Here is a 13,892-nt window from a genome sequence, read left to right on the forward strand (position 1 = left end):
TAATTGATCATAATCACCCACGGTGGCTTGATTTAATTGGTGTAGGAATTATTGTTACAATAGCTTACAAATGATTTCAAGGTTTAATTTAAGACACATGTGTCATCTTAATGCATATCGTAATGTTGCAAAAAATTTTCAAACATTTGCTTAATACAGAGATATTAATTTATGAATGTTTTATTTTCAATTCGAAAATGTTATCATCTTTTATTAAACATACTCACTGAAAACAAACTAAACAGATATAACTATAAGGAATGAAAAAGGCACATGATGATTGTCCTCAGCTATGAGAAACTTAAAATTGTTCTTGATAATAAGTGCCCTTCGGACCTGTCATCTAAGGTAGTAGTCAATTTCGGTCAATTCCACACTTAATGATCTTTCTTTCTATGCAATTTAGGACTTAATATTATGTTTTTATTACTTAGGCCTTAGGATTAAATATTAGTAAAATAAGTATTTTTTAACATATTTTATAAGTGTTGCGACCCAATAGGCCAACACAGGCTTAGGTTGTGCTAATATGCTTAATTGAGTGTGTAGGATGAAGATATAAAGGCCCAATTGATGTGGAAGCAAAGTATGAGTGATGCACAAGCTTCCCGAGATGTCAAAGCAAAAAAGAATGACACAGGGTAAATTTTGGGTGTCGTGTCACGCCACAGACATTGTGTGGTGCGACACAGGTCGACGTCCTACCCAAGTAATTCTAGGTTATTTTCGTTCGCGCAATCAACTTTATACGAATACTTAGGACATGCCAAAGACCTAATTTGGGCTGCTAACACTTATATAAATAATACATCAAGAGATTGATGTAACCAAGTCATCCAAGACTCCTTCAAAAGCCATAGTAGTTTAATAGTAGATTTAAATTATTTTTTTCGGCTTTTCATAACTATTTTCTTTTGCCTCTTGAAATCAATTTTGATTCAAAAGTTTATTTATATTATTCAAGTATTTCAGTTGATTTTCCTTTGCATTCGATTTATTTCTGTACTTCAATCAAGTGATTTGCTACTCCATTCCTCATTCGATATTCAATCCACGATTATTCAATTCTTTTCTCTTTCAAGTTGATCGTGTTCTTCAAATAATTTATTCAATTGAGATTGAGATTATGAATAACAAGAGCGACTAAATCCCTTAGTCATATGCAATCCTTGTTTCAAAATTAATAATCTTTTAAATACCATTTTCAAAAATTGATTTAATTTTCTAAAAATCATAGTTGAAAACATTATCAGTAAGATATGTCGCAAAATTCTGAACGCTCTAAGGCTAAAATTACTAAAATACCCTTAAAACTCCTAAGCCCTATTTTGGGTGTTACAATTCTCCTTCTCTAAAAAGATTTTTGTCCTTGAAATTTCTGGCTAACACGTTACTTGCTTAATCACAAAATTTGCTACTTCTACTTCTAAACTGATCATCACACTTTCACTGCGCACTCTGGTTCCTATTCTCCCTATCTTCCAACTACTTTCCTTAATGACTCTATTCAATACCACAAACTATTCGATGGTAATTTTGCTAACAGTTTCCTCTACTGACTATGACACTCTCGTCTAAAGAACTCGTAACCTCTTTTTCCTAATTTACTAGTCCCTATCGAGATTCTCTACTTATTAGCTAAATCACTTAAAATTTATGAAGGTGTAGAACCTAAATCTACCAACGAGAATAAAAGAATTTATCACAAGACAAAATACCCATAATCTTGATATTTAGATCTTGATCATGTAGCTGGCTAATATCATAAACCCAAGCTAGACCCCTAGACTCAACCTGTATAGTAACAGTATGAGCAACAATTCGCAGCCCAACCGATCTCCCATTACCTCTACCACGACCACGGCCTCTAGTAGGCGCAGAGGCTTGTGCAGAACTCTGAGTTTATGAAACCTCTACTCTATTCGAGCAATCCCTCAAAAAATGTTCCTTTGAACCACACTTAAAACAACCTCTTGTCAACTTACACCACTCACCAGAATGCCTACGCTCACAATGTGCACAAAATGGCTATCCAGATCAACCCGACGAACCATCAGTACTAACTACAACACTATCTTGCTGCCCAGATTGACCTGGTCGTAACTCATGTCGTGGACTCCATCAGAACCCTGAATATCATGTCTTTTCTTAAACGATCGTCCAAATGCACCATCAGAAGTCATCTTACCAATTCAGTTACCATAGAACGAGGCGGCTCAACCAAAGTCTCATTAATTGTTTTGGCTTTCTCAACTAACTCATCAAACATCACAACGTTTTAAGCTACCAAGTAAACCTAAATCTCACAATTAAGCCCAAATCAGAACCTCTTACAATGGTCCCTCCCAAAAAGTATCAATCATCCCAAGATCATACTGACTAAGTCACATGAACTCAGCCTCATAATCAGCCACTAACAAATCTCCTTGAACCAAATCTAAAAACTCAAGCTTACGAGCCTCCATATATTGCTCAAGTGCTCAAGTGCATACGACACTGAAAGCAAAGTATGTAGTTCTTGTGTCCAATTATTTCTCTATGTCGTCAAACCGATGTCTCCATGTCACTGATCAAGCCATTTTTTAAACTCATGAGAAGCGTGATTGGGGATAACTCATATGGCCAGTTCCTCGAGTTCCAACGTAAACAAAATCGAGAATAGGAGCAAAGGACAAAGCATAGGAGCGACACCCAGGGGCTGATGAAGATAAAAAGTAAAGCACACAGGTCGAAAAGAAGGGGTTTACAGACATGTTAATATCAAAGTGGTAGACCCGATGGATACAAGACATAAAAAACATTCTGATCTGCATTGCGGAACAAAATGGGTGGCCCATACCAGCACCACTCCTAGATATGTTCGAGAGGTTCTCACCGCCAAGTGAGGAGGGTGTTAATGACGACAAGGATGAGGATAAGGAGGAGGAGGAGGAGGAGGAGACCCCAATCACACTATCCAACTATGAGCAAGTATTTGAACCAGACCACTAATCGATGAAGGGCGTGGTGATCCGTGACCCAAGCCATCACCCCCCGACCCAAACTTCAAGAAGGTGAGCTACAAAAGCGTTAGTGAGGGTAATAGGGGCATGGCCTAGATGATAGAGAAGTTGGAGTCTGAGCCCCACTAAATTTGAACATTTTTATTTTGTACTCTATTTTTATTTTGGATGATTTTTAATTTTTGCTTTGTTTTTAATTAGTTAGGATTTATTATTTTCTATATGTATTTTTTATGTTGTTAATTTTTCTTTTTAGGAATCTCACAATTTTTTACGGAACTACCATTGCAAGTTAAAACCGAAAGGTGGAGTAGTATCACTAATTGAGTTGCACCTACCACGCCAATCGGGTAACCTTTTTCCTTTATATTTTTAGTTACACATTAGGGGCAATGTGCTGGATAAAGTATGGGGGTCACTAAGGAAAATTTCAAATTTTTTCTTTTCTTTACGTTTAGTATTTTTAAATTTTTAATTTCATGTGTGTGCTTAAGCTTATAAAAAAAAACAAGTGATTGATGAGGAGCATGTACTTAGGTTGTTTGTTTAAATTGTAATTTTAACCTGAAATTGAATAATTTAGGTTGTTTATATTTAGACTAATTAGTTTAGTTTATTAGTCTGTAGATAGTAAAAAAAATATACCAAGTGATAAAGGTAGATACAAATAGGTAATTTATTTGTAGAAGTATAGGATGCTCGAATTAAAAAGAAATTACTCGGTAAAATCCATGATTATTGAAATGATATAGTATGACTAGTATAACCCTTATAAAAAGTGTCCGAGTAAAATCTCAGTTGTATTGGCACAATAAAAAAAATCATAAGGGATTATCGGGGAAATATTACTGCATTAGAGTTCAAAGCATGGACAAAAATAAACTAAGTAGGAAAAAAAATTCGAACTGACTATACCCTGAAAAATAAATAGTATATTTGTATATACATTTTGATAGAGCTCTATATTTAATTTTTTTTTACTTGTTTTCTTTGTAATTTATTGAACTAATTTGTTTAGGTGTAAATAACTTTGAATTATTTAAATTTCTAGCTAAAGTTACATATTTAGGCAAATATTTCTAGTGCCGATGCTCCGATCCAATCCTGTATATCAAGCTAGCTCAAATACATTTTATTTTCTTTACATGTTTATTTCTTGTTTTATGTTTTAGTTTATTTTCGGTCTTTATTTTTGTTTTGTTTAGCTTACTTAAGGACAAACAAAGACTTAAGTGTGTGGGTATTTGATTTTTCATCAAATATAGTAGTAAATTTGAGTCAATTCTACATTTAAGGAGTTTGTTTTCTATGCAATTTAGGATTTAATATTATGTTTTCAGTACTTAGGCCTTAGGATTAAATATTAGTAAAATAATTATTTTTTTAACACATTTTATAAGTGTTGTGACCTAATAGGTCAACATGGGCTTTAGGTTGTGCTAATATGCTTAATTGAGTGTGTAGGATGAAGATATAAAGGCCCAATTGACATGGAAGCAAATGATAAGTGATGCATAAGCTTCTCAGGATGTCAAAGCAAAAAATGAATGACACAAGACAGATTGGGTGTCGTGTCGTGCCACAAATATGGTGTGGCACGACACAAGTTAACGTCCTACGTAAGTAATTTGGGGTTATTTTTGTTCGTGTAATCAACTTTATACGAAGACCTAGGACGTGCAAAAGACCTAATTTGGGCCGCTAACATTTATATAAATAAGACATTAGGGGATTGATGTAACCAAGTTGTCCTAAACGCCTTCAAAAACCCTAGTAGTTTAGGAATAGATTTAGATTGTTTTATTTTAGGCTTTTCATAACTATTTTTGTTTTGCCTCTTAAAATCAGTTTTGATTCAAGAGTTTATTTATATTATTCAAGTATTCAGTTTATTTTTCTCATATATTTAGTAGTAGAAATGTGATTTCTCCACCGCTTAACGGCCAAAAGACCCCTCACCGACCACTAGAATGTCGTCGTCACCACAACCGGAACCGTTGTGTTCGGTGATGTCATCATAGGTGCAACACCCTCACGGCACCTCGAGCTAGTTTGGTCTTGCCACCGGTTGGACCGTCGGCTCGGTTTCACATACCAGACCCAATTTGACCAGTTATTAGGTATTAGTCTCAGTTTTGGGTTCTTGGACTCAATTTTTGATCTAAGGTCCAATTTTCAAGTTCAATTATTATATTAATAATTTCCTATATTAGTAAATAAATAATAAAATATGTATGTTTAATAATATTGAACACTATAATATTTTATATTAATATTTTTAAAAATTAATAATAATATAATAATATTAGGCTTGGTTTAAGTTAATTTTTATATAATAATAAAATTCTTCATAAAAGAGCTTTTTTCGGATAATAATTATACTTTTCAAAAGGGTAAGTCAATATACATGAATTTTTTTTACTTGACGAAGTTGTTTTCCATAGAACAAACACAAAAATACGCAAAAAAAAAGAAATCATAAGTAATTTTCTGTGAAACAAATGCACCATAAGTTCTACTATTTCCAAAATCTAATGTAGCAAAAATATTATCATATGTGTAGTGCTATGTTAGCTCATTATTTTCACATATTACTTACTAAAAATCTAAGTAATAGATTAATGACTTTCATTTGCATCAATACGAAAATATAAAAATTTAAAAAGTATAAGGATTTAGAATGATCCAATTAGAGAATATAGACTAAATTTACAATCATGTTTATAACATAGAACTAGTAATTGAATTTAACTAAATGAATTTACTTGCTACCGTTTAGCTGAAAATTAAAATTTCAAAAGCCAAAAAGTAGAGAGATTAAAATGGACCAATTTAAAAAGAACAAGACTAAAGTAATCAATTGAAGTACTAGACTAAATCTATAGCTTTAGCAAAGTACAAGGACTAACAGCAGAATTTAAGGAGTTAGGATTTTTCAATAAAAGATATTCTTTAACCACTCTCATTAGAAAAACAATGTTTATTTTAAGTTGAAATTAACGAAATATTTTTCTCTGAAGATTTTTTTAAATTTTTTCATAATTATGGATTTTTTAAAATTTTAATTAAAAACATAAAATTATTTTGCATTTCTCTTACAAATTTGAAAAAAAAATTGCATTTTTTTAGATTGATATTTTTTATAAATTTTTAATTTTAAAGAGCCTTTTTCATAAATTTTTTAATTAATAATTTTTATTTATGAAATTTTTAACTTTCAATTTTTTAATATTCAATATAATTTTTAAATCATTAGCTAGCTTTACATGTAAGATAAAATAGTGTGTGAGCAATGAAATATTGAAGGTCAATTTGCTTCAAATAAAAGAGTAAGGGCCTAATTGAATAAATGTGTAAAAGTTAAAGAATTAAATTTGTCATTATACCTTATACAGACCTGCAGTCGGAAATAAGCCCACAAAGTGGCTAAGTGGAAGACGGACCCAAGCTCAAATAAACAACCTCCCTCTATAACGCCACCACCACTTTCTACAATTTGCACACAAACTCTCTCTAGAACTACAGAAAAACAAGGGAAAATGACTGAGGCGGTGATAAGGAAGAAGCCAGGAATGGCGAGTGTGAAGGACATGCCACTTCTCCAAGATGGGCCTCCTCCGGGTGGGTTCGCCCCCGTCAGATACGCCCGTCGGATTCCCAACAAGGGCCCAAGTGCTATGGCTATCTTTCTAGCTGCTTTTGGTGCCTTCTCGTATGGGATGTACCAAGTCGGCCAAGGGAACAAGATCCGCAGGTCCTTTCTTTTTATTCTCTCTGGAAAAATGCTTAATTTTCCCTTCTTTTCGTCATATTCTAATCTAGGTTTTCATTTTTTTTCCAGTTTACATTGATAGTATTTTTGTATACTTAATCTGTTCGTTTATTGGGTTGCTTGAAATGATTTCTATGAACTCATTATGATATATGTATATTTGCTCTTACCTCTTTTATTAGATAGAAAGCTTTTGATGGGATTGAAGACTTTTTTATCTTATTATGGATCTTGGAGTTAGATCTTATTCTGTTGTTTAATTTATATGTGGGGTCTTTATCTGTCCTTGTTTATTGGATAGATTTAATTTAATTTAATTTTTTATATCAAATGAGCCTTGGAAATGTGGAGGATTCTGCTGATTCTTGGTATCATATTTCGTTCATATTTTCTGGTTCTTTCAAATGGCTTTTAGTATATATCTTCTGAAGAAGTTTGATGGAAGCGGAAAAGGAAAGATGGCTGAGATACAATGGTTTGCTGACAGTATTATTATTTGGTTCTATCATATTGAAAATGCATGATGAGTTATGAGCCTGCTGCCTGCCTATATCCGAGTTTAGTAATTTCAGGAGTCCACCTATGCACTGATTTTAGTAACTAATTTAGTATTTCACATGGCAAACAACTAGTTCAGGATTCCTGGTTCTTTCAAATGGCTTTGTCTCATGTAACCTATGAAGAAGCTGGTAGAAGGGGAAAAGGAAAGGCAAAGTTCCGATAAATAATTTCCTGACAAAAGTTATTGTTTGTTCCTGACATATTGACTATTCGTGATAATTTCATGAGTCTGCCTATTTACTTATTTTTGTATTTTGTTAGTATTTCACAAGACAAAACAATCGGTTAAGGGTTGTCGGTTCTTTCAAATGGTATTTATTCTGTACCCTATGAAGAAGCTGGTAGGAGAGGGAAAAGGAAAGATATGTTCAGATACAACATTTTGCTGGTGGTGCTATTATTTGGTCATGAAATATGGGAAATGCATGAAAATTTCAAGAGCCTATCTATTTTCTTATTTTAGTAATTTGCTAACATTCATAGTATATCCATACGTTTTGTAGCATTTAAACCAGAAATGTCAACAAGGATTTAGAGATTTGTTGAAACTAGCACGTGCATTTAATAGAGGGGAGATTATATCTGAACATGATACTCTTTTATGCGTTGATGAGGAATTGTTGATCTTCTAATTGTTGGTCTCAGAGTAATAAGTAAGAGTGCTTGAATGGTCATTCAAATTGTTGCTTATTGATTTTAAAGCAGTGTTGTCAATGGCGCTAGGTGTGCTCTAGGCACTAGTATTGATTCTAATGCTTAATTTTGTTGGAAAGGAATCATTGTCAGATTTTACTTCACATTTTATACTGCGTTGAGCATAGGTATTTTGGGGTTATTTCCAGACTGCAGGATTATAGATACTAATGCCAATAATATTGGCTGGTAAATAAACTGCACAATTTGGTTGGCTTTTTGCATTTTCTTGATTTGTGACCATCTCGGACTCTTTGGGAAATGAGGCTTCTAGATTTAAGCATGAATTATCTGAGTTTTCCTTTTCATGTTCAAGGGTTGGAAAAATTAAACTTGATGCAATTAGGTGCAATAGCTTATCCAGAAGGGGCACTTTTAGGCAAGATGGTGTACCTTTTCCATTTAGCTAGCCATTCATGGATAATCTATAACTTAGGCAAGGGTTGGGGAATTTTGAGATTCTATATGCATCAATAGTTGAATTGATCTTTTTGATAAACAGACATAGCTGAAATTGCATGCACTAGATAAATAACATAAAACGAATAAGCTCAAATCTGTTCTGTTTTGGAGATATACTTTAGATTCCCTTATTTTGATTTATTTAAGATCAATAGTGTAACTATCAAAGCATGAGCTAAATTAAGGTATTAATAAAAGTTGATACTTGAGACTGCATGATGCAAGACCTTTACTATTATGTTATTTTATTATTTTATCTTGTTAAGTATCAGACTTATGACAGATGGCTAGGATTGTTAATTTAGGGTTTAAATCAAGGGCTAATAATAAAATTTTATTTGCAAGAAAGCCTTCTATAAATAAATAATAAGCTTTACAGACAATATTGTTTTTTTTTTCTTTGAAATAATATAGAGAAACTAGATGTTTTTTATGACCTAGTCTGACTGATTTCTTACTCGTTTGCTCATCTGTAATTCTATTTATTTACTAATATTTCTCCCTAAACCACTTCAATTTTGGCATTGAAGCCTAATTGGATCCTAATGTTTATATAAGGATTTGCTTTTAAGCTATGGTTGGACGTGCAAGAGATCAAGGATGAGGAAATTAGGGTCATAAAACAAAATTGGCTGCAACTGTGATGTGACGTGCAATTGAAGAATTGTCATGTGTAGTTTATGTTAGGCTGCAACAGGAACAAGTGGAAACCTAGATGGAAATTTTGGAAGGTGCCTATAACCATTTTGACATATCGGTAGATGGTCTCGCTAACAAATCTGATTTTGTGAGGAAGAAAACCTCTTTCATGATGCTGAATCCACAAACCTTGCAATACAAGGTAGGATGATGGACTGGTTGGGCCATGCCCTTGAATTAAACAATGGTGGAGCTAATGTTGAAGTTGCTGATTTTCATGGCATGATGCATGCTTCAGAGCAAGATTATGATATGTTAGAACCCATTGATGATGAATATCTTGAAAAAAGGGAAGAAATTGATTTGAATCCGGTTAAAGGAGAATATTTGGTTGTCTGGATACAGGGGTGACAACCAAATCCTCAGAACAAGGGGAGGATTGGAGGTGGTTCTGAAATATTCTTGATATCGCAAAAGACAAAGGTTGGTTGATGACTCTGGAATGGCATCTAGTAGGGAAGCCATAAAATTATAGCTTGATGTAAAAATAACTGCCTTGGTTTCTATAATTGAAACAGTATCTTCCAAGGGAGAAGCCATTGCTGACCTCAAGAAAAAGCAAGAAAGCTTGGAGGCAAGTAACAGTGTAATGATGTAGTTTGTAGAGAAAAACTGCTTGCATTCGATGTGAAAGCTAAGTTTCTGAAAGCTGTAGTTGAAAACCAGGTTCTAGTGGTTTCAGTAGAAAAGAATTGTGCTAGAATATTCTCAGATAAGGAAGAGAATCTTGTGAAACAATGGATATCAGATTCTCTTAGAGTCAAATTGCTCAACTGTTCACGTATTGGGGTTGGCTTTTCCAATGGTGGAGTTATTTTTGGAGGATGTGTTGCAGAAAACTCGTTATAGTATTAAATCAGTGTTTGACAATTTTAAAGGCAATCCACAAAGAAGGAAGAAACGGATTTGAAGAAAGATGGTTTGACTCCATTTTTTGAGGATATTGGCACTGAACCTGAATGGAAGAAGTGCATTGCATCAACATAATATTTAATTGAAGCATGGTTTGGTTCACAGATTGATTTTTGGTATGGTGGAGGCCTTAATTGAACATATTTACCACTTTGAAGGTATGGAGCTATTATTGTTTTCCTCGTAGGCTGGGATGATACTTTTAGCTCCTTGTCAAGGTAAAAGTGATCAGCTTTCTTGGGAATCTTAACTAGTTTTTTATTTTTGCTCTACATGGTTCTATGCACCATTAACCAACAAAAAATATTTGACCATTCTCTGCCTAACAAGTGAAATTGTTTTGGCAACAAATATTGCATAATTTAGCACCAACATAGATGATGTTGTGTATGTTATCGACTATGGTTGAAGTGGTAGAAGTTTTCTCGCTGGAGTCAAGTTTTCCAAGCTGGGGTGAACAATGCTGGAGCTTTATTTCTATGCTATTTTACTATTTTAGTCTTCTATTAATTATTAGACATATGATAGATGGCTGGGATTAGGGTTCGGAATAAAACTTATTTGCAAGAAAGCTTAGTAAGATAGATGGCTAGGATCAGGGTTTAAATCTAGGGCTAGAAATAAACCTTATTTTCAAGAAATCTGAGTATAGATAAGTTGTGAGCTTTATAGAAAACACTATTATTCTTATTATTTTCTTTGAACTACTAGAGAGAGAAACTAGAGGTTTTTTATAACCTACATTTTCTAGAGTTCTAACTTCTTTATTGGCCATAATTCTATCGGCTACAGTCAATGCTGAGCTGTTGTCAAGGAGGCAAATTCTATTTACTTGGTCCAACTTTTGTCTGATAGAAGGGGGACTTCTCTGATGCTCCACTACAGAAATTGATTGCTTTTCTCTTTATTTGAAGTGATGTTTTCTGAAATGCATGTTGAAATCTAAATTAATAGATTGATCATTGATGACTGGGTTTCTTAATTTTTTATTTTAGATACACTTAATAGATATGCCAAATGCAAATTTATCTTCATTTTAGAAAAAAAGGCCTGAAATATTTACATTTTGCAGGGCACTGAAGGAGGAAAAATTTGCTGCACGTAGAGCAATATTGCCTGTGCTTCAAGCTGAAGAAGATGAAAGGTATTTGATGATCCAGATTACTCCAATTCTCTTGCATAGCTAAAGTGCGTTGAGTATTTCTATGTTTGTTTGCCTGCTTGCATTCTTTAGATTTGTCAAAGAGTGGAAGAAGTATCTTGAGTATGAGGCGGAAGTGATGAAGGATGTCCCTGGTTGGAAAGTAGGCGAAAATGTATACAATTCTGGGAGATGGATGCCCCCTGCAACAGGTGAGCTCCGCCCTGAAGTTTGGTGATACCTTTTTTTATCAACTCTTCGTCCGCAGTTGAGCCGTTTTCAGTTCATCGAAGCTTGGTCTTGTTCACATTAAGCAAAATAAAAGATTTGGAAATTAAGAAACCTATTTCTGTATGGAGAGTATTACCAATACCGGATATGATTCTTTCTTTCTTTCTTTCTTTACGTTCTACATCTTCTGCATGGAAGGCTAACACTCGCCATTGCCATTGCTGGCGAAATATAGCTGGAAAGCATCACACTGTTCGGATGGGGGTAATAAAGTTCTCTTCTTGATGTTTGTAACTACTTTTGGTGGAATTTATTTGAGTTTTTTTTCCTTTGGTGTCTACTTTTGGTGGAATATATTTGAGCTGTTTTTTTTTTCCTTGGTGGTGGAAAATGTTTTGTAAAATTTAATTGATCAAATGATAATTTAATAGTAGAGGTTAAAATTTTAATAGTTTGGCACAAATCCTTACAATTTAATTTATTCGGATATATATAGCATGTTAAACTATTTTTGTAATATAAAGTTCAAATGGTTTGGGCAAAGTGATTCCATATTTTTCGAACGTTCAAATTTGCACTATTGATTTCGGGATAAGTGTCAAAGAATTCTAAATCAAAGTTGTAAGCATAGAATTTTGCACATAACCTTATCAAAGAAAATCAATTCCTTCGGTCATGCATGTTAATTATGGCAACTATAAAGTTAGCAAAACATGTTTAAGCTTGGCTTAATTACACCAATAGTCACTCAATTTTGGGGTAATTAACAAAACAGTCACGTTTCATTTCATTCATTCAATTTTTGAAAAATAATAAAACAGTCACTAACATTGTAAAAAAGTAATAAAACAATAACTGATTAATAGTTTCTATTAGTGTCTTAATGGGACAGCTAATGTGGCTGGTTAACTACTATTGTGGTTAGTTAACTTGTCACGTTGGATGTTCACAGTGGAAACTCACCCAATTTAAGAAGAAATTTGAAAAAAAGAAGAAGATATTGTAAAAAAAAAATGTCTTCTTTGCCTAATTTGGCAGGGTCTGATTCTTTACCATTGAAACACCATTTATTTGCTCTTCTTCTTCTTCTTCTTCTTGGCTTTCTTCCTCTATCCTTTTATTTCTTTTTCTCATCTCATTCACAGTGCTTGATCATTGTTCATCATAAAAAAAAAGGAATTCAATCTATTTGTTATTTCCATAAAATTTTCTGAAAATGAATGTATATAACTAAAAAGAATACACAAAGACACAGACCCATCAAGTATAAAGAATCCAAAATTTCAAATATTGAAGATTTTGTAGCTCAACCTCAATTAAACCCAATTTCATACCTCACATTATTACATAATTTCCGTTTAAATTATTTATGAAAATAAATTATAAATCTATAATGTTAAATAAAAGCAAAACTTAGATCCTAGATAAAAAAAAGTAAGAAAGAAGCAAGGTGGGTGAGTTTAGGGTTTCAATTGGAATAAAAGAAAAACTATTAGAGATATAAAAATAGAAAAAGGGGGAATTTGGAGGAATCACTTGCTAAGATGCAATATGGATTGATTCGAAATCTGGAGGCATCTTCATTTTTTCTCTTATCCTTCTTCTTTTTCTTCTTTTTCTCTTCTTAAACCTTAAATTGGTACTGATAGGGCTGTTAAATTGGTGGTAACTGGCCAGCTGGAGGGTTTTTTTAACACCAAGCACGCCATCATCTGCCACGTCACTTTTCTGTGACGTCTGTGACGGAATACGACAAAAAGAACTATTTTGTCACTTTTTCAAAGTTGAGTGACTGAAATAAAACTAAGGTGGTTGTTTTGTCAGCTACCCCAAATTTGAGTGATTGTTGGTAAATTTACCCAAAAATCAATTCCAAGCGTATTTTTAAGCTTGTAAAATTTAAGTTTAAAAAAAAAATTCAAAAGTGATCTATTTCTAAGTTTGAGATAAATCTAATTTAAAACTCACAGAAACCTCAACCTATAACTGAAAAATTAGAAAAGGCATTAATATATTATATTAATAATTTTATTAGCAATAAATTGGCCTTTGGTCCATTACTTGATGGGGGTGATGGTGTTGCAAGACAAAGTTGGCTAAAATGTTGGGTTGTAAAATTTTTCAAAAGTTAAATACTCAATTTTAGTTATAAAATATGTGATATGTTTGTTAAAATTAAGAGGAAGAATATGATGAGAATTTTTTATAAATATAATTTTTAAAATTTTAAAGGAAAAGTATTTAAACAATAATGTTAAAGGAAATAAAATAAAATAATATGATATATTGATAGTGTACTTTTTTTACTTCACAAATAGTTTTAAAAAATTAGTGTATATATCTTTTAAAAAATATATATATTTAATAATTTACTATACTCATAAAGACACTTGTTAACCCTTTAACCTTGCTTGAGGAG

General features: G+C 32.8%; 1 protein-coding gene across 1 annotated transcript; it reads left to right on the forward strand.

Annotated features, from left to right (window-relative positions):
* Positions 1–6,406: 6,406 nt before the first annotated feature.
* Positions 6,407–11,813, forward strand: LOC107887264 (NADH dehydrogenase [ubiquinone] 1 alpha subcomplex subunit 13-B). The gene is made up of 3 exons (XM_016811453.2): positions 6,407–6,756; positions 11,174–11,245; positions 11,336–11,813. Exons 1-3 carry the CDS (start codon positions 6,542–6,544, stop codon positions 11,478–11,480), a joined length of 432 nt encoding a protein of 143 aa, XP_016666942.1. The 5' UTR covers positions 6,407–6,541; the 3' UTR covers positions 11,481–11,813.
* The last annotated feature ends 2,079 nt before the right edge of the window (positions 11,814–13,892 follow it).

The sequence above is a fragment of the Gossypium hirsutum genome, chromosome A10 (genome assembly GCF_007990345.1).
Source record: "Gossypium hirsutum isolate 1008001.06 chromosome A10, Gossypium_hirsutum_v2.1, whole genome shotgun sequence".
In the NCBI taxonomy this organism is placed as follows: domain Eukaryota; kingdom Viridiplantae; phylum Streptophyta; class Magnoliopsida; order Malvales; family Malvaceae; genus Gossypium; species Gossypium hirsutum.